Below are 24,034 nucleotides of genomic sequence, written 5' to 3' on the forward strand. Positions count from 1 at the left end.
TACATACAATTTCGATATAAAAACTTATAAAATTTATAAAAAGAAAGTAAAGTATTATATTTTATTCTATTCTATGTTCTAAAAAAAGAATGTTCTTATTTCTTTGATTCAGAGTAATATGAATAAGATGGTTTGGAATAAGAATATGAAGGCTTAGAATATGAATAAGAATAAGAACCAGATAATTCCTCTAACTCTTCTTCCTTTTCTTCTTTCTTCTTCTTTCTTCTTCTTATCTTTCTTCTTTTCTTCTTCTTTCTTTGGTTCCTCAGGTTTTTCTTCAACTTTTGGTTTCTCTTCAACTTTAGGTTTTTCATCCTTTATTTCTTCATTGTCAACCTTTGGTAATTCGATCTTATTCTTATTTTCTTCATCTTCGCTCTTCTTCAACTGTCTCTTTACCAAATTCCAGTAGTGTCCCTTCTTCTGAACCAAGTCATCGTGTCTTCCTTCTTCAACAATTTGTCCTGCATCAAAAACGTAAATTCTTGTAGCATTTCTAATTGTTGACAATCTGTGAGCAACAATAACACCTGTTCTTGTTTCAAGGATCTTATCAAGAGCTGCTTGAACTTTCTTTTCTGATTCTGCATCCAAGGCTGATGTTGCTTCATCGCAAACTAAAATTGTTGGATCTTTAATGACAGCTCTTGCAATGGCAATTCTCTGCTTCTGTCCACCAGAAACTGTACTTCCTCTATCTCCAACCATTTGACCCAGTTTGTTATCAAACTTTGTAACAAACTTCTTTGCATTTGCTATTTCCAATGCGTCCCAAACTTCATCATCTGTCTTTGGATCTGTAACTCCATAGCAGACATTCTCTTTAACTGAAGCTTGGAACAATGTTGGCTCTTGTGAAACCAAGGCAATCTTCCTGTGTAACCATCTTGGATCGAGATCTTTGATGTTGTGGCCATCAATTGTAATGATTCCCTCTGTAACATCGTAGTAACGCTCAATAAGTTGTACATATGTGGATTTACCGGATCCTGAGTGGCCAACTAACGCAATTTGTTCTTTTGGCTTGATTTCAAAGGTGACATTGTTCAATGCCATGACTTTACGTGTTGGATAGCAGAATGAAACATTCTGGAACTTGATGTGGCCCTTGAAATCATCGTATTTCTCTCCACCATCGAAATTGATGTCGGATTGGTAGTCTAATAACTGGACAACACGATTTGCAGCGGTGACAGCACGTTGTTCTGCTTGGATTGAGTTCTCGAAGAAGACAAGACCCATGCAACCCATCATTGTCATACCAAAAACAGAGAACATCATACCTGGATCGAAGTTTCTGCCGTTTTCCTTTGTTCCAACGAGTTTGGATGCGTAGTAAAGGTTGCCAAGAACAACAGCCCAAACGAGAATGAAAACAACAAAGAACATTGTACCAATAAGATAAACAATGTTACGTTCGAAGTGAGCAGCTTCTTCATTCTTCTCAACGAAACGTCTTGTGTCCTCTTCTTCACGGTTGAAGCCACGGATTGTTCTAATGGCCGCAATTGTTTCTTCTGCGATTGTAATAGCGTTTGAGAAGTTCTTGAAACGCATGATGGCGTTCTTGTGGATGAATGGATGGAAGACAAGCATGATAATGATGACAACAGGAACAAGAGCCAACATAATCAAACCTAATCTCCAGGAAAGGGCCAAAACCCAAATAAGGCCAATAAAGAACTGGCCGAACAATTGGACTTGTAAACACTTCGTTGTTCCGAAACATTCTTGAATAACTGAAGTATCTTCACCAAGAACAGTAAGAAGAGCACCAATTGGATGTGTATCGAAGAATTTGACATCATAGGTCATGATATGTCTGAAAACTTCAGAACGAATACGAGTTGAAATTCTTGAGCCAACACGGATCCAGAATAATGAAGAAATAGCACGAAGAATGGAAACAACGGCAATGACAATATTGAAATATCCTAATTACTTGACAATTTCTTTAATTGGATCATCTCTTTTTCCCATTGTGTACTCGCCCATTAATGTAATGATGTTACCAAGGAAATAGAATGTAATGATTGGGAATGCACCACTGATAAGTGTGGGTAAGAAGCCGGCAATCACATAGGGATCTGATAAAAGTAAGGCATAAACTTTTCCACGTCCCTTCTTGTTATCTTCTTTGCTGAATTTGGTTTGTACAACGCATGTACTTGATCTCTCGGAGCCGCTTCTGGAATACTCGCGAGAGCCACGTCTCTCAGACATTCAAGTTAATTTTTGAATTGAAAAAATTTTAGATAATTGAATAGGTTACAACTCAATAACGAGGTTAATTTTTGAGCTTACGTGGTCGAGGTTAATTTTACTAAAAGGATAAAATCATTTGTAAATAGTATCCCCGTGATGAAATCACTGTATTTCCATTTTTTCTGAATTGAGAGCTTATCGTAAAGATTACTTATTCAATGGGTGAATTTTTGAGTGATTCCTATATGGAGAAAGAAGTCGGCAATAATGTAAAATCGTAGTTGTGAAGTATCATAGCAAAGTGGCGGAGAGACGCGTAAAAAGACGAAATATAAAATAATGAAATACGCAAAAGCTTGATTTCGATTATATTGCGCACTGCTTTATAGATACCAATAGGTGTTGATTTATGATACGTGTTGAATCACAGTTAAAGGAAAAAAACTTGATAATCTGAACGTGTCTTTTCAACTTGGCGAATAGAAACATGATTTGAAATTTAATATGGTTAAGTAACAGATCGTTTATCTCTATTTTTTTAAAATTCTTTACAGTATTGTTGAAAAATTTTTTGGAACGCGCGGTTTTTCAGAAAAAATTGAATTACCCCATTCAAATAAAAATATCGTATTTTGTCTAATTTAAATAGATCTTTAAAAAAAAAAAAGGTAGTGGGGCTTCCAGGCACTTCGTGCCCTCTAGCCCTGAAGATGTTTAGTATAACTTTGTCCGGACAAGTAAGGGTCTATCGTCGCTACAGGAAAAGTTACAGGCGTTCCACGGAAGTATACTTTGAGAAGCCTTTTCTCCCTTTTAAAACAAGATAGGACGGTTATTTTACAAAACTGACAACACTTTGACCGAGTAGTTTTTTGTGCTGAACAAATAGTGTCATATAAACATCTGTCAAAAACCGTTTTTTACTTCACTTAAAATGCCACGTAAGCTACGTAAGAATATACGTAAGAGGAAGGGAGCATTGAAACATCCAATAGTAAAACTGACACCACAACAACAGTTGCAACAACAAATTATGAATGACCCCACTATGTTGCAACAAATGTCAAGCAACCCTATGCTTTTAAACCGAGTTATTGGTGCACAAAGTGGAGGTTTAAGAGCGGCACTTTTAGCGAAAATGGCAGGCTATGGTGGAGCTGCAGACGGAACAGCTTATAACCCTCAAAGTCAAATGAATTTGAGTTCACTCAAAAATCAAATAACAGATGTCAAAAAGTCAAACATAGACATACAGAAACAAATAAGTGAAAACGAAAAGAAACTAGAATATGACAGACACACAAAGAAACTCAATGAGTTAAACGTAGAGAAAAAGAAGAAAGAAGAACAACTGAAAGAACTAAGTACAGAGGAATATGCGAAAAAAGTGTCAGAAAAAGCAGCAGAAGTAGCAAAAATGGAACAAGATGTTATAAATTTGAAAAACCATACTACTCAATATAAAGTACTGAAAGATGAAGAAATAAAACAAAAAGCCCTGAAGACATATATGGATAGCGATGAGTATAAAAAGAAGTTGAAGCAAATGTAAAGGCAGAAAAACTTTTACAGTTGCAAAACCAAACCGTACAGTATGAAAACTTAGCACAAGAAAGTAAAAATAACGACGCAGCCATGCAAAAGGCAATGAAAAGCGCAGAATATATAAAAGCTAATAATGACTGGTTAGATGCCCAAGCCAACGCTAAAGCAGCCCAACTTATAGGGTCAATAAGGACAAAAATACAAGCGGATGAAGACAGTTCAAATGAAGCTTTAATGAATGCTGACTTTAAGAACGCCTTCGAAGCTCTTCATAGTAAGGTGAAACTAGTGAACGACTTCTCATCTGGAAAGAACTGAAGTCTGAAGGTTTCGACAACGAGTTAAGAGAAGTAGCACAAAATATGACGAAAATAACAGATGCAGCAACGAGACAGGCAGTTCAAAGTGCCTATGACGCCGTTAGAGCAACTGTTGTGGAAAGTCAAGAAAAAGAGTTACAACAGACCAAAACAGACCTAGTAAATGCTTTCTAAAAACGAAAAGTCAGGTAGGACATTATGCTGCAGATGGAACATATGTGCCAGCTGGTGGAACTTATATACCAGCTGGTGGAACTTATATACTAGCTAGTGGAACTTATATACCACCAAACCCTCCAAGAGAAGCACCTGCACCAGGACTACCTAAAACATTTACATCGTCACATGGACACAGACACAGGCATGCACCAAAACCAACACAACAACCAACAGTTCAAAACACTGCACCACAACCAACAGTTCAAAACACTGCACCACAACCAACAGTTCAAAACACTGCACAGCAACCAACAGTTCAAAACCCTGCACAGCAACAACCACAAACAGAGCAAGGACATAAAAGAAGTAGAGAACAAGGAAACCAAGAATTCTTAAAAATGCTTAAGGAAAATTATGGTTACCCAGATACTCTTGACTTTAGTGACAGATATAAAGAAGCTATTAGAAAGTTCAAGGAAGGAAATACTGACCCGAACCTATTTAGCTTTATGGTTCAGCACCAAATGGGATATAATTTCAAACCTGGAAAATACAAGCTCGCTAAGGGATATGATTTAATAGCATATCATCCAAATGACATGAATGAATTTACTCCGAGATATTTGGTGTCAGAGATAAATGATAATTCAACTATCTTCATGAAACGCGTAAAAAATAGAGACGGAACGAAAGAAGAAAGGGTTATGAATGCGGATGACTTAAATAGGGAACTTGTTAAAAACGGTCTCGGAATATATGAAATGCCAGCAGATGAGGTACAAGAAACTCCACAGGAAGAAGTTCAGATACAACCAGACATGGAAGAAATAGTTCAGCAACAACAGCTAGAAGAGCCTGAAGGAAACAAACAAGTCCCTCCTTTGGAAACTAACTTCACAGAACTAGATGAAGATTTGGAACAGCCGAAAAATCTTGACCCTCAACAAGAGTATGCGGAGAATATGGAATCTTTCCAAGAGTCTAAGAAAAATTCGGCTGACATAGTAGAAGAATATCGAAAAATGTTCGCCGACATACAAAAGACTCCAACATCAGATGAAAATATTCAGCATAGAATGGAAGAACTGAAAGAAAGTGTACGCAAATACAACAATCCTTTTTACTTACGACCATATAACGTTCAATCTTTGGCTGAACTCGGTGAAAATAAAAGGTTAAATTTCACCAAAACATATAGAAATGAAACATTGTTTAAAGTTCATTCAGAACCTAACCAATATGGAAACAAACCTACTTTTGTTTCTGCAGACTATGGAACTACAATGAGATGGGGTCATAAAGCTAATCCGGATAGGTGGTTCATAAACTTACAACCACAATTCCAAGAAGTTGTAGACGCAATGGAAGTGAATGGTGAACCAGATATAGCAGGTATTTTCAGCGCGGCTTTAATGCCATTGAAAGATATGAAACATGCAGATATTTTGGACCAGTATGAAATGAACATGGCTGATGGAAATATAACACCTGACGTTCTAGAACATTTATCTCAAAGAACTACACAGAACCATAAAGATGGTATATTTGGTGAAGAGTTTAGAAAGAAAGTTAGGGAGAGAGAAGGAAGAGAACCTATTGTACATGACCTTGCAAACGAAAGTTTACAAAATGTCATAAAAACTTACTTTGCAGACAATGAACCGAGAAGGGATGAATATTTAAGAAACTCAAATGGACAGTACCAAATGAAATGTTAGTATTGAAAAACATGTTCCTTGCAAAATAAAACCAACTACAGAAATAAATGACGCAAGACTGAAACATTGGGTAAAAGCTTTCCCATTCACAAAAGATATTATTGGTAACATGGAAAGAAAACCAGAATGGCTACAAAAACATATATTTGGAAACGAGCTTATTCCATATGGACAAGCTCTGTTTGAAGAGCTTGAACCGGAAACTCAGGAAAGAGTCATGCAAACAATACGCGAAGACTCAAATACAAACTATGACAAAATCTTTCTAGGATATAGGTTACCTGAGATGGGCGACCAGAGCCCAAAGGCAAAAAGGACATGGGAAATTTACAACATACTAGTGTGAACATGAGGCAAAGATGCAACAACTTGAAGCAGAGGGCAAGTTACTAAAAGCGACAAAAGAAGAAGAGTAGAACAAAGTGAAAGTAGTGAAGAAGTAACTTCATCTAGTGAAAGTAGTGGCAATGAAGGAAAAAGAAGAGTTAAAAACTCAGTCAGGAAGAAAGTAAAGCTTGGTACGAAACAATTATGACAAATAAATCCAACTATTCTATATTTTTACCCATATGAAATGTACGCCGCTCAGAATATAACGCCAACAGTTTTGGATGCCATGAACGGAAATGTTTCCGAATGGTATAACGAATGCGACAATGCCATTAGAAGGTCAGAAATAGTTCCTGGAACTTACGAATATACAACTGCTGTTTCTTATGGAAACGTAGGTGAGTTTGGAGAAGGTTCTTCAACAACAGTAGATATTGCTTGCGACAGGTTTCATATTATTTCTATTGACAACTCATTCTTATACGTGGAACAAGACATTGAAATAAAACCTTCTGCCAAGTTGTCTGACAAGAAAGGTTGCAATGGAATTTTCTATGTCGGATACCAATATGCTCCAGAAGTTTTCATGGGATATAAGATATATTCTAACTCTGACTTAGTTCAAACAGTAACATGGGCAAACTATGAATGGTTCGCTTTGAGAAACTCAGTACAACCACAAGCTAGAGAACAAACAGACCAGTATGCAAATATTGAGAAAATAATAAGACTTGACCCTAACGTTCCAGGAGTTTATGTTTAACCTTTCTGGTTCAGATGGAACTGCTGCCACTAAAGTAAAACTGAAACTTAGAGTTCCTTTGTCATCTTTCCTCATCTTCAGGTTTTTAAGATACTTGCCAAACTGGGCAGGAAAAATTTCTATCGAACTTACTCCAAGCAAAAATAACTTAGTCATTGCACCAACACAAGACCCATTCACTCTTACAGACGTAATGGGAACAAATAAAACGTCATTCGCCGACTTTTGCAAAGACAAAGTTGACTTAGACTTTGGTTTCTCAAACTTCAACAATGAAGTAAACTATTATTTCAATGCTGCTGGAACTGCTTGGGACCCAGTTAAGTTTACATGCGAAAAGTTTGAATGCAAGAGAATAGAAAGCAGACTTGCAGTCTATATGTTGGACCCAGATATTTCAAATGCTTTAGCTGCCAAATATATTGCAGTTCCACTTATGTTCCCTATACACCAAATATCTGTCAAAGACTTTGCAGGTGAAGTTGGAAACCAAAGTGCTGACCCAGGTGCAAGAACAGATATTGCTTTAACAACTGCAATGAAACATGCAGATACTATGTTTGTACTGTTCAGACGAACTATAAATGACTATTCTTGTTTCTACAACCCTGGTATTAAATATCATATAAACATAGATGGCAAATATTATCCAAGAGAAGAATATTCTACAGTTGAGGATATGAGGTCATACAACTTGACATTAGATGCTATGAACTTTAACAACAACTTCACAACAACCATTAACCCTGAAATGCAAAGTTCTATTATGCCATATGTGAAAGTATGGACTCATACAGGAGGTCAAAAAACTCAATATACAAATGGAGACCGTTCAAACTTTTGGCTTGGCATTCCATTTGCTGACTCAGAAGACTTTATGGGTGGTATTTCAACTGTTGGTACTGTACAAATACAATATACTGGTGACAGAGACGGTCCAGATGAACTGAGAGCAAAGAAGTTTACAAAACCAATAGCACTTTTCACGGAAGATGCTCTTTTGAAGATTCGTTCGATGAAACCTGCTGGGGCTCCTCAGATTGGCATAACGACAGCTTCCATCGAGCAGATTTTGGCAGCAGGTCAGTAAGTTGTTCTTGAACTGACTTCTCTCCGTCAAATATTGACAGTACGCCAGTTTTGACATAATATTGTAAGATAAACTTACCTTTAGAAATATCTGTAAGTTTTGTTGTTATATTTTTGTCAACGTCAAGAACTTTCACCATTTCAGTTATACCAACTTTCTTTGCTTTATGGAAATATTTTGGTTCAGCAAATATTGCTATTCTATAACATTTTCCATTGTTTGTGTAAAGAACTATTCTGTCAATGTATTTGTATTGTTGTGTGTGTAAACTTTGTTCTGCTTCAATTCGAAGAGATACTCGAATACGTCCATCTTTTTATTCTAAGTAAAATGTCATTTCCGAAAAATAGAAGCATAAGTGTTTCAAAAGGTTTAATGGCGGTGGCAGATGTGAAGTTAAATTCACCAACTCAAACAAACAGTCAAAGTGTTGTTGTCAATGTCAAAGACAGAGATTGAAGTGGGGAAACCATACGAAGACAAAGATGGTATAACAATTGTTCCTGTAAAAGAACCAACATATCCTGAAGTTAGCAGAGACTTAAGTTCTGTTGCAGATATTCGAAACGACTACCAACAACTGAAAGACAAACTTCAAACTCAGGAGAAGATTTGTCAAGCTTTAAGTATAATGTTAAACTTGGTCGAACACAACCCTGTAAAAGTGAACTCATATGTCATTGCACCTCATGAAGTTTTGAAAGAACTATTGAAACTTTTGACAGAGGCAGACGATATAAACATCAAAGAAATAGAACCCGACATTAGTTTGCTGTGGTGTTTCATATAATGTCATTGACAAGATATACGTTATGAAAGGAGGTGAAACGTTGAACTTAAAGTATAGTTTCCCAGACGTCATAAAAATATTTGACGACCACAACATTTCATTAAATTTATTTGCTAAGTAAAAATGTCAAAACTTCTTGAAAGATGTTTGAAGAAAAAATAATATAGACTTTATTTCATGTAAAGGACTTTACACACTTTTGAACGATTTGAAAGACCCTGTTTTGTTTGTTCGTGATAGACAAAGGAAAGTTCTATGTCTTTACAAAATATTTGAACTTCTTAGACAGAGAACTTCAAGAAACGCCATGTGAAAGTTTAGATGAAGTTCTTCTCCACTTTCAGAAAAACTTTTAAATATATATAAATGGCAGAAGATATAATGGTTATACTATTACGACTAAAAACCCTGAGTCATATAATTCTATAACAACAAACTTACAAAGTCCTCAAGGACATATTGTAAACTACCTTAAACACAATGACGACTAAAGCCTGTTTTGCTCTTTTGACACCAGAAGACTTTATTGTTGTGAATGGTAAAAAATACTCCTTTGAAGATACTTACTCAGATATACCACCAACAGGTTTTGTTGACTTATTTAATACTTTAAGTACGGTTGTAACATGTGCTGCAACTAGAGCAGGTTTCGTTATGTTTGGATGTCGACTGAGTTTACTATAAACAATATGAGCTATAATACAAAACTTATTTCTGGTTTTTACTACCAACAGTTTCCTATAACAGGAAAAGGTGTCATACAAGGAATGTCTATTCCATTGACTTTAAGCACACCTATTTTATATATTGTTTCAAACTTAGGTTCAAAGTGCTATTCGAATGTCGACAGAAACTACTATGACCAAAAGATACTTATGCGTATAAACAATACTTTCTCTGCTGGTTTGCCTATTGTTCATTCGAATGCAGAATTTTCAACCTTAGTGAACTCAAACACATTGGCAAGTATAACGTTGACATTAGTTGACGCAAACTTTGTTCCTGTAAAACTTTTATGTCCTATGTATTTGTCAATGACGGCAGAAAGTTTCGAATTGGAAGATGCAACTGGTGAAAGTATTGTATTACAGAACACTTCAACAACAAATAGCTCAAGAACAACAAATGCAACAAATGCAACAACAAAGTCAAGAATAAAAAAAAATATTTTTTTTATTTTTATAAAAATGTACAGAATAGATGTTTCAGATTTTTATGACTTCCAAGCATTCAGAAATATGTGTCCATTTCGAGACTATAACAAAGCAGTCGAGAATTTGAAACGTTTAGTCATTTATGTCGACTCTGCCCCAGAATGTTATGTCATGAAAGAATGGGATGTTGTCTTTAACAAACCAAGAGCAACAATAGTTTCAGAACAAGAATGTAGACAGAAACTTAAGAAAATAAAAGTCGTACAAGTTGGCATGAAGATGTTAGATGCTTGGGATATCTTATTGTCAAAGTTAGAAGATTTTTCAGTTCGAGGTATTAAATTCTATACACCTTCTCCAAACTTCTATTCTATCTTCACTGGATATAAATATGAACAAGTAGAATGGAAAGAAAATATTATAGAAGCTTGGTTAGACCATGTCAAAGAAATTATATGCAATGGAAACGAAAGAGTCTATGAGTATATCTTATGTTGGTTTGCAAAACATCTTACAACATCCAAGTGCTAAAATGAAACTGCTCTCATTATAATTGGAAAACAAGGAACTGGTAAGAACACATTCTTTACAGATATTTGTGCAAACTGTTAGAGGGCTATTCGAACCCGAATATGACAAACTTAGAAAACATCTGCGGTAAATTTAACTCCTCAATAGAGAATATGAAACTTATAGTTTGCAATGAACTTCAAAGTATAGATACAACAAAAGTTTTTGAACTCAGATGCTTTGAAGGTCTTATAACAGACAAAGTTGGAGTTGTTGAAAGAAAGTATAAAGACCAAAGAGTTTGTGAAAATGTTGCAAACTTCATTATGGTTTCAAACAATGCTGTTCCGATGAAGTTAGAAAGTTCTGACAGAAGATATGTAGTTGTCAGAACGTCAGATTCTCATATGCAAGATACAGAATATTTTGACGACTTAGCAGAAACTTTGACATCTGACTTTTACAACCACTTGTTCTCATATTTTATGACATTAGATATTTCAAAGTTCAATCCAAGACAAATTCCACATACCGAAGAGAGACAAACATTGTTAGAAGCAAACAAGAGTGTATATGAACTGTTCATAGATGAAACTGACTTTGAGTGTTTAGATGAAAGGTCATTGTACGATTCGTATAAACAATATTGTCAAGAATATGGTTATATGACAGCGTCTAAACGAACATTCTTGGCAAATGTCAAAAGTCTTTTAGATGTTCAGAATGGTGTATATACAAAGAAAATTTTTTATGAGTAAATTTAAAAAAAAATATTTTTTTATCCGATAGAAAAGATGACGAAATATATTTCAGTAAACAAGTACATGTCAGGACTTAAAGAAGAACTAGACCCATTCACATATTTGAATGTTTACTTCTACCATTTTGAAAAGTCTTCATTCAGCAAAGTTTGGAACATCGAACCAGTTAAGTTTGCTATTGTGACTAAAAATGGTGCGAAATTTGAAGACTTAGAGATAGAAGGTTTGTTAGCAGTCAAAGAAAGTTTTGACAGAAGGTTCTCAAACCTTAAAGAAGGCAAAGCATACAAACTTGTTATACCTTATGAACCAAAGAAAGCAGACGACTATGAATATTATGAGTCTAAGATAGTTGAAGTTCAAGGTAAATTGGGTAAAAAGATTTTAGAGTCTAAGCCAGTGTTTGCTCCTAAAGAGGAAGAGAACATTGACATTGACCCAGAAATGTTCTAAAAATAAAAGTTTATTTTTTACATGTCAAATTTCTTTTTCTCTGGAACTGGTTCAGGTTCTTTCTTCTCTTCTTCTACTTTCTTTTCTTTCTTTTCTTTCTTCTTCTTTTCTGGTGGAGTTATGTCAAATTTCTCCGAACCATATTTATGTAAAAGTTCTTTGTCCTTTAATAGCTCTTCTATTCTGTTTTCTATTTCATCTTCAAGAACAGCGCATGTGTCTTCTTTGCATTCTAAGAACTTTTGTTGGACTTCATCTTTCCAATCGGTGTCATCTCTGTCAACAAGTCTGTCATTGACAAATTTTAAGACTGCTCTGCTTAATGTTTTATGGTTCTTGTCATATTCCCAGAAACAGAACTTTAGAACAAATTCACCTTTCTTGTTACACTATGTAAGATTTTATGGTCGACAGATGTTTTGCTGTCGAAAAGCTTGTCTCGAATATAGATAGCGAAATCGCTAGACATTTTCTAAAAGATAAAAATTTTAATTTTTCTAAAAATATGTTAGAAAAAAAGTTTGCTGACATTGACAAGAAATTTGAGAATGTTTTAAACAAGAACAAGAGGAAGTTAGAAAATGCTCAGATAAAGCCTATACATGACAAGTTCTTATTTGCTCAGAATGGTATAACAGGTCTAATTGCACCACCTGGGTCGGGTAAGACTTTCACTTATCTTAAAATGGGCTGCAAGCAACAAGAACTAGATGAGAAGAACCCATTCTATGAGTTAGTTGTTATTTGTTAGTACTTCTGGTCAATTTGACCAAACCGTCAATTCGTTCAAAGATATTATAAAGAAGTCTAAGTAGTATGTATAAAGGATACTGAGTTGTTAGATTGGATAAAAAAGTACCAAAGAAGAGTTTGAAGTATAATGCTATAAATGAGTATATAAATTCTAAGTTTAAAGACCCAAATGAGGAAATGCAGAGGATTAGAGAAGAACACTTCAGAAACAAACAGAAAGAGATAGAATACATTTCGAAGAAATTGCAATCTTACGATTGGAAGACATACCCTCATAGATGTCTTCTTATCTTAGATGACTTTGCTTCTCATCCTTTGTTAAAGAATAGTAGAGAACAAGATATGTGTCGAATTCTTAAGAAGCTCAGACACTTTAACATCTCAGTTGTCATTTGTGTACAGACAGCAAAAGAGTTTAAGTAAGGATGTTAAAGAATACTTACTGACATTATACTTTTCCCCGGATTGTCCGAAGACGATTTCATGGAACTTATGAAAGAGTCCATGGCAGGTAAGTTTGACAGACATGAACTATGGGAGAAGTATAAAGTCATACAAGACCCTCATACTTCTTTCAGAATTCATATCTACGCGAACAAAGTTCAAATTGTAAAAAGTCAAGCTTGAAAAATAAAGAGTTCATTTACTCTGCTTGTTTGAAGTTGTCAAAATACTCTGTTATTTTTTCCTTTAACAATGACAAATCTTCTTTGAATGTAAGTATGTACAACCTTTAATATCATAGTGTGTTTGAGGTAACGTATCTTGAACTATTTGTTTCACATCTTCATTCGGTGTCATTGAAATCGTAAGTTTTCGCGATAGAAACCAATTTCTGTCAGATTTGTAAATCTTAGCAAGGTCGTAAAAGCTTTTGTTGTTTCTTCTGACTAAATGCAACATAACCATATCTCTGTCTTCTTCATTTTCCATCTCTTCAGTATAAATCATATACTTATAGTTCTTTTCCTTTCCTTTTGGTACCGAACGTGGTATTCTTTTCTGAATGCTTTTGTCTTTTGCTTCAAGCTTGTTCTCTAGCTCTTCACGTTCTTGTCTATGAATTTCATCTAACATCATGAAAAATAAACAAGCGTAACGAGGTGAAGCCCACATTGCAACAGCATTTACAAGAAGTCTATGTACATACCAGCCTCTCAAACCAGGAGCCAAATTTTTACGATTTTCGTACGGAATCTCGACCCGCGGTTTTCCTCGGGTCGCAAACATATGAGGAAATTCTTCTAAAAGTTCTTTTGTCTGTTGGTTTTCAAACCAATGATGTGCTTGCTTTGTAGAACGAAGAGCATTCAAAATACTTTGCATTTGGTACATATCGTCTTTGACCGAACGAATGAGACGTAACTGTTTGTTATACTGTATGTACTCGTATTCTTCATTTATGGCTTCATGAACGATAGCAGTTGTTGTGTTCTCTGTTGTTGACATATCTGTCCTTACATACAAATAAAAAAAAATAAATAAAAATAAAACTAACTTTATTTTTTCTATCTTAAGGAAATTCATGATTTTCATAGAGTTTTGGCGACCCCGAAGGAAGTCGGTCTCGCTGTGCTTCATGATTTTCATAGAGTTTTGGCGACTACGTTTTTTAACGTACTCGCTGTTCTTCACTGTTTTCATACGGAATTCAGCAAAAATATATTTTAGAGAGGTTAGATCTAACACGTTTTCTACCCTCGTGAATTTTCATGACTTCTTCGTAAATGTTTTGTCATGACTTCTTCGTACATGCTTTGTCAAGACTTCTTCATCGTAATGAGCGTAAATGTTTTGTCAAGACTTCTTCGTAAATGTTTTGTCAAAACTTCTTCGTAATGTTTTGTCGAAACTTCTTCGTAATGAGCGTAAATCAGACAAAAATAATGTTTAGGTGAGAGGTGCGATCTCACCTGTTTTTTCACCTGTTTTCTCACAAGCGTTTTTACATGGTAAACGTTATTTTTACATGTATTTTTCAGCAACTTCGTCAAATAATTTTATAGCTTTATCTATCTCATCTACTTCAAACGTTTCTTTACCTTTTATGGAGACCATACATTTTCTCAACTTTTCAAGTAGTTTCTGTTTCAGCAGCTCTCATATCATTAGCAAACACAACCTTGACTATATTGACTGTACTGTCATATCTTTGAGTTATATTATATGTTCTTCCTATCTTATATCTTTTTGTATTGAAGTCCTTCGGTTTCTGAACGATGTAAAGTAAGCCTTCACTGCAACGTTCCGTATCGAATGAACCATATGTTATGAAGTTATATCCAACAACTGGGTCTAACCATAACAAAACTATTGGTATAAGACTTTTGTCTATAAGATATGCTGTAGTTCCATAGAATCTTACCGATATCATAAGCTCAGGATTTCTTGTCAAATTTTCTGACTAGAAGCAATTCTAACCCAGTCCTTTGTTTTCTTTCCAGATGGAGATAAAATGTCTGACAAAGAATATTTGTTGTATTTCTTTGAGTATCTTACGTTTAAATCACCTATTCTAACCACTTTTGGTGTCATTGTCTATCTTTTTAACTGTTTCAAACTCAATGTTTGTCATATATGTTCTTACATACAAATAAAAAAAATATTTTATAAAAAACTAACTTTATTTTTCTATCTTGTATAAAAGATATGATTTCAGGGATTTTTTTACGAAGTGCAAAAGTTCTCTTCGTAAAAAAATAACAGTTATATAATGAAATTTGGTCATTTTTTCACGTTTCATGAGTTTTAGGCGACCAGGTTTTTTTCCCTACTCGCAATTTTTTACGATTTTCGTACGGAATCTCTACCCGGGTTTTTCCTCGGGTAGCAAACATATGAGGAAATTCATGAAATTTGGTCATTTTTTTACGATTTTCATGAGTTTTATGCTAGACCGAAAAAAGTCGGTCTAGAGAAATTTCACTCAAAAGTTCTTGTGTGCTTTGGTTTTTGAACCAGTGTCTGTATGTTTGGTTTCTGGAGCAAAACATGCTGTCAAAATACTTTGCATTTGGTACATATCGTCTTTGACCGAACGAATGAGACGGAGTTGTTTGTTAAACTGTATGTATCGTATTCTTCATTTATTTTGTATAAAAGATATGATTTCAGGGATTTTTTACGAAGTGTCAAAGTTCATTCGTCAAAAATAACAGTTATATAATGAAATTTGGTCATTTTTTTCAGCAAAAATATATTTTAGGTGAAGTGGTGCGATCTCACCTGTTTTTTCACCTCTTTTTTTCACAACCGTTTTACATGAATTGTACGATGTATATTTGAAATCCTAAACAGTTTTGTAGCTTCTATTTCTTCGCTGAGGATATCGAATGTTTTAACGAGACCGAAAGTTTCTTTATACTTCTTCTTGACGTCAGATAGAAGGAAATCTTCTGCTGTTGGATAGTTTTTGTTCAGAAATGCTAACATGTCCATTTTATTTTTCTACCGGCTTCTCTGCTTCTTTCTTTAAGTCTGCATAGTCGTTTCTCATTCTTTCTATCTCTTTGACGGAGTAGTTATATTTCCTCATTGCTGCTTTACATTTAGAACATTGCGGGTTCATTTTTGCGTTATATTCTGAAACCTTACCTGCTAAAACAACTAAAGCGTCAATTGCTCTCTTCATCTCAAAAGTTGCTGGTTTTATCTGTTTGTTCCATACTTTACATCTTCTATCTTTATCTCTTATCTGCCATACACATTCAGCAACTAACGAAACAAAGTTGTCGTAGGTCTTAAACTCCCCCGATTTATATATGTCAGAAACATTCTTATATACTATGTCGCAATCTTTGTCCATAACCTTATGGTTGCAATGAAATCCTAGAAACTCATAGTTTACCTTTCGTATGAACTTCTTTATTTCTACTGAGTCAGTTGCTTTGACTTCTATTTCGTCGAATTCAGGAATAGTTAGTTTTTGTTGCTGAATTTCAGGCAATTTGGGTAAATGGTCGATGAGGTCCTGCATTTCATAAAGATATTCTTCATTTGTTTCATCTTTCGCACTACAGTCTAAATTACATGTTAAAAGTTCTTGCTTTATCTTCTGGATTTCTGTTTCAAAAGTATATGAAGAAGGAATGAAGCTTTTCATCTCTACTAACATAGATGTTGGATTCATGACTAACGAGTTTGGTGCTGTTGTTCTTTGAAGTGTTGTAGAACCTATTGTTGACATTTTTATTTTTTTATACAAAATAAAAAAAATAAAAAAAATAAAACTAACTTTATTTTTTATTTCGGGAAAATTCATGAAAATTCAAGAGGATAGAAAAGAGGTGAAAAAACAGGTTAGATCTAACCATCTACCCTAAATTATATTTTTGGGTCCTTTACACTCATTACGAAGAAGTCTTGACAAAACATTTACGAAGAAGTCTTGACAAAACATTCATGAAGAAGTCTTGACAAAACATTTACGAAGAAGTCATGACAAAACATTTACGAAGAAGTCTTGACAAAACATGTACGATGAAGTCTTGACAAAACATTTACGATGAAGTCTTGACAAAACATGTACGATGAAGTCTTGACAAAACATTTACGATGAAGTCTTGACAAAACATTTACGAAGAAGTCTTGACAAAACATTTACCCGACATTCTCGTCAAATACAAAAAAAATGACACTTTTTCATTAGATAACTGTTATTTTTTGACGAAGTGAACATTGACACTTCGTCAAAAAAATCCCTGAAATCATATCTAACATACAAAAAAATACAAAAAATGACACTTTTTCATTAGATAACTGTTATTTTTTGACGAAGTGAAGAGTAACACTTCGTCAAAAAAATCCCTGAAATCATATCTTTACATACAAAATAAAAAAATAAAACTAAATTATATTTTTTCTATCTTAAGGAAATTCATGAAAATTCAAGAGGGTAGAAAACAGGTGAAAAAACAGGTGAGATCTCACCACTTCACCTAAACATTATTTTTGGGTCCTTTACACTCATTACGAAGAAATCATGACAAAGCATGTACGTTCATGTTTGACAAAACATTTACGAAGAAGTCTTGACAAAACATTTACGAAGAGGTCTTGACAAAGCATGTACGTTCATGTTTGACAAAACATTTACGAAGAAGTCTTGACAAAACATTTACGAAGAAGTCATGACAAAACATTTACGAAGAAGTCATGACAAAACATTCATGAAAATTCATGAAAATTCAAGAGGTTAGATCTAACCTTCTACCCTAAACTTTATTTTTTGGTCCGGGAACAACTTTCTCTCAATTGGAGCTGTAGCATACTCTTTGCGTAAACGGTTCAGACCTTCTTCGAACTCTTGGTCTCTCTTCGATTTGGATTGAGATTGGAATTGCTGGGGTGGAGCTTGCTGGAACATCCAAGGGTTGGGGAAGTAAGGCATAGGCTGATGAGACTGTTGTGGTGCTTTAGGTTCCTCTGGTTTGGGAATGGACTGGGTTGGTGGTACGTCGGACATTGTCTTGAAACAGTACAAATATTGTTCTGAAGCAGTGCAAGTCTTGTTCTGAAAAAGTACAAGTATTGTTCTGAAGCAGTGCAAGTATTGTTCTGAAAAAGTACAAGTATTGTTCTGAAGCAGTGCAAGTATTGTTCTGAAAAAGTACAAGTATTGTTCTGAAAAAGTACAAGTATTGTTCTGAAACAGAAAATTTTTCTCACAAATTGAGAGCTTTTACGGGAAATTTGTTCTGAAAAAGTACAAAGTATTGTTCTGAAAGCAGTGCAAGTATTGTTCTGAAAAAAGTACAAGTATTTTTCTGAAGCAGTGCAAGTATTGTTCTGAAAAAGTACAAGTATTGTTCTGAAGCAGTGCAAGTATTGTTCTGAAGCAGTGCAATGGACAACATCGAGCCATTAGATGAGGCAGTTTACCTAATTTAAATTAACGAGCTTGTTAAGCAGTACTTGCGCAAGGTCATGAAGGCCCAAGGTCAAGTTCACCACTATTTCTGGAAGGGCTGCCTTGACTCTCGAGATTTCGACTGGAATTCCAATTCAAATACCAGACGGGACAGCCTACGATGGCATTAAAGCAAGCAAAGAAAGAAGCTCTTCTCAAGTTCTTTGCCAAGCGTCCTTGGATACTACTTCCAAACAGAGAGAGTCCAATTCCACGAATTATACAAATTCTCAGACACTGTTCCACTTTCTCGGTCAGCCGTTCTACATAACCTGTGAAGGCGACATCCAACCAGTTCAGTAAAACCTTAACGTTTAACTTCACTTTTTTATGTTTTTTGTGAAAGTGTCAAAAATAAATTGTTTTCATGAGTTTTCTACGATGTTAGAAAAAATGTTATTTTCTAATATCTTCACATTCAATACTTTTTCAGCACTTTTCCGTAGTTATATATGAAAGACAATTCGAGATAAAAGTCATAGTACAATGGAATTAATATGTTGCACACCATTTGTTGTGAACCAAACTTGAAAGTCAGAGAAACTGTTACTAGGTGGTTCGTAGAATTTAGAAGCAAAGTCATAAAAAGTCCTTACCAATACATAGAAAACTATTGTTGCTTGAACTGAAACTTGCATGACACATAACATTTTGAGGGTCAAACACGTTTCTATAAACTGTCAAATTCTGCTGGTGGAAGTTAAATTTAAATGGACCATCTGGTGGTAATGGTTCGTTCTGGTTTAGTAACCGAAGAAATTGTGGCCAAGAACGTTTGTCTACTTTCCAATATAAAAACTCTTGTATCTCTTGGAGGGTTAATTTCAATCTTTTGAAATGAAACGGTGGAGTTCATCTTGTCATATTCTAGTTTCAGATAGTATGTTCCATTTAGTAAAGAGTCGTATTTTTCTTGAAATTCCCAATAATATTTGTTCATTTGAGTTTGAAAGTCATTTAGAGTTTTCTCAAGACTTTCGTCTGAACGAACTGTAAAGATTCTCATTTCGTCAAATTTGTCTATTAGACCATAGAACCTTTATACTGCCCATGAAAATATACTGCGAACATAAATGCGTTAGTTCTATTTTGAAAACAAAACTCTTCTAAATCCTATTGCCTTTGCATCTGGAAGGACTTTTGAAGCCAACGAATTGGATAGTCAAACCTGTATACTCGGGATGAAATTTCTTCATCTGAAATAGTCCTACCAGCATTTGTAAAGATATAGTCTAACGGTTTTGTATCTGCTACTTTTGTTCTTTGTTTTTCAACCTGAAGCATTTAATATATGTAAAAATTATATTGTTTTAAAATGGTATGCCATTTCATATTTCTCATCTAACAAACAAGTTTCCCAACGGTCTTCTCCAACAAACTCAGCGTACATTTCAAATAAAATAAAAAAATATTTTTTTTCTTTACTTTACATAACCGCCTGCTGCCATAAGTCTTTGACGCCAACCCATACCAGCTAATGAAGGTTGACTTGGTTTTAGTTTCCAAACTAAACTTTGGTTTTGGTTTATCTTCAGTTTTTGGTTTTTCTTCTTCTATCGGTTTTTTCGTCACTTTTCGGTTTCTCTGACTTTACTTCACTTGCAGGAACAGTTGTGTCGTCAACATCTTCATAAATATATGCCATTTGTTTTTTGTTCCTTTCAACTTTTTGTGTTTGTTGTAAAGTTTAGAATATTTCGACTCTAAGTCAATGAGATGTTCTATAATGAACTGTTGGTCAGTGAAGTAAACTTTTCCATCTGTTGTCTCGAAAGCTCCTTCAGACTTCAATATTTTATTTGTGAGAGTCTGTTTTCTTTTTTGAGATACTTGCCGTTCCATTTTTATGAAAAGTGACTTTGTAGTTAGGGTTTGTATTTCCAGACCTGGCACTTTCTATTATTGAATTTTTCTCTTCATCTGTAAGTTCTTTGACAGGTTTTGACAATGGTTCTGAACTTTTTGTTTGTGGTGTCAAATCTACCGTTTCAACTTCTTCGGTCATTTCATCTCAGTAAAAAATTTTAGTTTGGTTTGTTTTCAACTGGTTGTTGTTGTTTTTAAGTCGGTCTAAAACTTCCTGAGGTATAGGAAGAAACTTGACAAACACGTGTGTAACTGCTGGAAGCCGACAAATCCATCTTGAACCCATTTGTCTCAATGCTGTATTGTTCATTTCATCTCAGTAAAAAACTTTACATTCCCCACGTTTGAGGTGGTTGCGGTTGGTTATTGTTTACCCATTGTTGTGCATGGTTATATCCTCTGTTAAAGAATCTTTCACCTTGGTCCATATTAGTGTCCTGCTTGGTTATAGTAGTCATTTGCTTTGTTATAATAGTTTCCTGCTTGTCTTCCTACATTGTCCATCCATCCTTGAACTTTTCCTCTTGTTTCAGGATTTGGAATAAGATTTGTTGCATCTCGTGCTACATCCCAACCTTTCTGTACAGTTTGTATAATAGGTTGTGCTTTCTCTTTAAGTATACCTAATGTACTCAAAATCTTTCTTCCAACTCCAAATACACCTCTGGCTATTGTTCCCACTGCGGGCAAAAATCTGGATGCAACTCCTGCTAATGCGCCAAATAAACCCATTTCTTATAGGATAAAAAATGACGAATCCAAACAAGGACCCCTATGTTTCTAAAGCGACAAAGAAAGCACTCATGGTAAAATCTTTAGTTCAACACCAAATGCTTGGTTTATGGATATCTTGGAAAACATTCCGAGGTATAGAGAAGATGGACCACCATACTGGCTAATATTTGTCGGTCAAAACACAAGATACTGTGAAGCCATACCATTATGGTCCAAAAATATTTTAGATGTGAAAACTGCTTTGACAATATTCGTTGACAAATACCATCCAACAAAACTGACATCTGACTGTGAAAGTTCTTTCAAATCAGATGATGTAAAAAACTATCTGCGTTCAAAAAATGTAAACCAATATTTCATTGTCGACCAAAACCATTCTGCTCTTGGTGTCATTGACGGTTGTATAAAAATGTTAAGAGACTTAAACCAACCACAAGGTGGTGAAGCAAATGAAATGTCATATGACGACAAATATAGACACTTCTCCATGGCAAAGATGAGACAAGTTTTAAATATTTACAATAGCCGTAAACAAAAAGGTTTGGGAAACCACTCCCCCGAAGAAATGAAAAACAACCCTGACTTAGAGAAAGACTATATATTTAATAATTTAGTCAAAAGAGACAAACAAGAAAGAATGCCGGGCTTCAAACTTAAGAAAGGCGACAAAGTAAAAATAGAAATACCTAAACGCGACCCATATGAAAATACTATTGACTATGACAACAATGGGAACCCGACAGGTACTCACATTCGTGTTCGTAAAAATAGAAGAAAGTATACAAGAGAATATTATGAAGTTTTAGGCAAAACATGGCAAAATGTACAGACTGCAAGCAGAAGATAAAACTACTATTGTCAGACCTCGTTTCAAACTTGTCAAAGTTCAAGGTGGTATACTTTCAAAGACAGTTCCTAACAAATATAAGACAACTCCTGACGAATATGCTAAAGAAGTTGAAAATGACGACTAAGCATTTCTATACCATGCTAAACTGTCATGTAAGGTGGCATGTATTCTTTACTTTGTCCCGTTGTTTGCGTATATCCTGTAACGCGATGTGTATGGTTTCCTCCTCCCTCAGTGTTACTCCAGTAACAATCTATAGCAAACTTAACGTTGTCTTTACATCATATCCTTACCTTTTGTCATTGCTGACCAATCCCAATATCTATGCTTATGCCAACCTGCTTGAGATGTACTTAAATCTATGTAGTGACTGTGCGCAGGTAAATTTTCACCTGAAATCGTTTTACTTCCACCTGTTTCCTTTGAAGAGTTGCACAATACAAAAACCTGTCGACTATTTGAGTCAAGGTTCAAACCCAGAACTGTTTCTGGTCTGGTAGAGTTATTGACGTATAAATAGAGCCTATAGGATATAATGTTTGAAGTATTCTGTCTTTAATGTTTGAAGCTCTGTTTTGTCTGCTTTCTTGTCATATAAATCTTGAGCAGTGAATTTAATTTATGTTCATCCTTCATGACATAAACATCTTTACATCTAATGTTTTTCATCGTCGTTATGTCGTCATCCGATGTTAAACCTTGTGGAAAGTTAGGAGGTTTACAATATATTGATCCCCACCAGTTTCTTCAACCGTTCCTTCAATATTTCTATAGCAACAGTTGTAAAACTTGTATGTGTATGGTTCTTGTCTGCTTTCTTCTCTAACTCATCGTTAACATAAGTTTTATCTGCTTTAAGGTCTAAACATCCTGAAACCCATCCTGTATCGGCTTTAACTTTAAAAGTCTTCGATGTCCATTTCATGGTACCAGTCAACCTTTCTTTCATTTCGTTATCTTTTTCATCCACATATTCCTTATCCCTTTCTTCTCTAACTTACTAGCCACATATTCCTTATCTGCTTTATTTTCAAGGCTAACGTTTAAGTCTGTTTATTTCAGATATAGAATGTGTATGAGTCTTTTTAGAATATTCGTTTTCAGCTCTTGTCACTTCACTTGACATTTTATTGTCAACATATGTTTTGTCTGCTAGTTCAGGATGAGTATGTTTTGTTGCATAAGCATTGTTAGCTCTTTCTTCTTCTTTTGCTATTGCATCGTCTACATATTCTTTGTCAGCTTTGTTGTCAACATCTGTTTTCAAAAGAAGTTCATTTATAGGTTTCTCGTTTAAAGTTCCTTTTGTTGGATTTATACAGACAGTATGGTTCTTATTGTCTTGAAACAGAAACTCATCTGTCATTGGGTTTAATGTCAGTTTTAAGTTTCCTTCTTTCAATGACTCAGATATCTTAGAATAGTTTGAAAAGTTTGTTGTGTTCTTATTTAGAGCTTGCATAATGAGTTGTCGGTTGTGTTGTATTTCTCTTATGGAAGCAATATCTTTCGACATTTTATTCTAGATAAAATATGCTTTCAATAGAAAAAGAAAATTCAAGAGTTGCTACAAACTAAACCATTAGATGAACTTTTTACTAATGTCGGTCAAAAGTTTGAGACAGAGACCGTAAAGCATGAAGGCTATCGTTTTGACTACCCATTAAGATGGCTAAGAGACCCATCTGTCACAAAAGCTATTGGCTTTCGTAGAATGAAGTTCATTTTCAGAAGCCATACATGGTTTCCCATTTACGGTCGGTTTTGAAGTTCGATACTATAACAAAGAAAAACGTATGTATGAGAAATTTGAACAGGGAAAACTTTTACAAGTTAGTTTGCTTGTAAACTTAGAAACAACTCTTCAAGCTTTTCAAGAAAAATAAACGATATCTATATCGAATATGCAAACCAGTATAACATTGACGAAGGAGAGTACCCATCTCGATATTATTTATGACAGGAAAATGCAACTGTTAAAATCAATAGAATAGAAGACCTTGGAGAAAACGTTTATATTTCTACAAAATATAACAACTTGGCATGGTATAGATTTATGAGGATGTTAAATCAGCCTGCAGCATATCCAGTACACCCAGACTTTTATGAAGTCGAAAACCC

At 34.7% G+C, this 24,034-nt stretch overlaps 9 protein-coding genes and 3 pseudogenes across 12 annotated transcripts, besides 1 other annotated feature; 6 read left to right on the top strand and 6 right to left on the bottom strand.

The window, feature by feature from the left end:
* Window positions 1-153: 153 nt before the first annotated feature.
* Window positions 154-1,818, bottom strand: TVAGG3_0041220 (ABC transporter type 1, transmembrane domain domain-containing protein; the record flags this gene model as incomplete). Its single annotated transcript, XM_001326357.1, has 1 exon — window positions 154-1,818. One exon carries the CDS (start codon window positions 1,816-1,818, stop codon window positions 154-156), a length of 1,665 nt encoding a protein of 554 aa, XP_001326392.1.
* Window positions 1,819-1,885: 67 nt separating this feature from the next.
* Window positions 1,886-2,226, bottom strand: TVAGG3_0041230 (ATPase activity, coupled to transmembrane movement of substances; the record flags this gene model as incomplete). Its single annotated transcript, XM_001326358.2, has 1 exon — window positions 1,942-2,226. The coding sequence occupies one exon, from the start codon at window positions 2,224-2,226 to the stop codon at window positions 1,942-1,944; it is 285 nt and encodes a 94-aa protein (XP_001326393.1).
* Window positions 2,227-3,142: 916 nt separating this feature from the next.
* TVAGG3_0041240 lies at window positions 3,143-4,990 on the top strand (annotated as a pseudogene). The gene has a single exon. A coding segment is annotated over exon 1 (1,848 nt).
* Window positions 4,991-5,458: 468 nt separating this feature from the next.
* Window positions 5,459-24,034: part of a mobile genetic element that runs on past the window's edge.
* Window positions 6,525-6,808, top strand: TVAGG3_0041260 (uncharacterized protein; the record flags this gene model as incomplete). The annotated part of the gene is made up of 1 exon (XM_051220737.1): window positions 6,525-6,808. A coding segment is annotated over one exon (284 nt), but the record flags the coding sequence as incomplete, so codon positions are not given.
* On the top strand, window positions 7,423-8,133 carry TVAGG3_0041270 (protein of unknown function, DUF4106 family; the record flags this gene model as incomplete). Its single annotated transcript, XM_051220738.1, has 1 exon — window positions 7,423-8,133. One exon carries the CDS (start codon window positions 7,423-7,425, stop codon window positions 8,131-8,133), a length of 711 nt encoding a protein of 236 aa, XP_051105724.1.
* TVAGG3_0041280 (uncharacterized protein) lies at window positions 10,111-10,414 on the top strand (the record flags this gene model as incomplete). The annotated part of the gene is made up of 1 exon (XM_051220739.1): window positions 10,111-10,414. A coding segment is annotated over one exon (304 nt), but the record flags the coding sequence as incomplete, so codon positions are not given.
* On the top strand, window positions 11,382-11,743 carry TVAGG3_0041290 (protein of unknown function, DUF4108 family; the record flags this gene model as incomplete). The annotated part of the gene is made up of 1 exon (XM_051220740.1): window positions 11,382-11,743. A coding segment is annotated over one exon (362 nt), but the record flags the coding sequence as incomplete, so codon positions are not given.
* Window positions 11,819-12,270, bottom strand: TVAGG3_0041300 (annotated as a pseudogene). The gene has a single exon. A coding segment is annotated over exon 1 (452 nt).
* On the bottom strand, window positions 13,250-14,003 carry TVAGG3_0041310 (KilA, N-terminal/APSES-type HTH, DNA-binding family; the record flags this gene model as incomplete). Its single annotated transcript, XM_051220741.1, has 1 exon — window positions 13,250-14,003. A coding segment is annotated over one exon (754 nt), but the record flags the coding sequence as incomplete, so codon positions are not given.
* TVAGG3_0041320 (organellar and viral DNA polymerase type B) lies at window positions 15,994-16,740 on the bottom strand (the record flags this gene model as incomplete). Its single annotated transcript, XM_001299083.1, has 1 exon — window positions 15,994-16,740. The coding sequence occupies one exon, from the start codon at window positions 16,738-16,740 to the stop codon at window positions 15,994-15,996; it is 747 nt and encodes a 248-aa protein (XP_001299084.1).
* TVAGG3_0041330 (uncharacterized protein) lies at window positions 17,755-18,018 on the bottom strand (the record flags this gene model as incomplete). The annotated part of the gene is made up of 1 exon (XM_051220742.1): window positions 17,755-18,018. The coding sequence occupies one exon, from the start codon at window positions 18,016-18,018 to the stop codon at window positions 17,755-17,757; it is 264 nt and encodes an 87-aa protein (XP_051105728.1).
* On the top strand, window positions 21,473-22,037 carry TVAGG3_0041340 (annotated as a pseudogene). Its single transcript has one exon. A coding segment is annotated over exon 1 (565 nt).

This window comes from Trichomonas vaginalis, chromosome IV (assembly GCF_026262505.1).
Source record: "Trichomonas vaginalis G3 chromosome IV, whole genome shotgun sequence".
Lineage (NCBI taxonomy): Eukaryota > Parabasalia > Trichomonadida > Trichomonadidae > Trichomonas > Trichomonas vaginalis.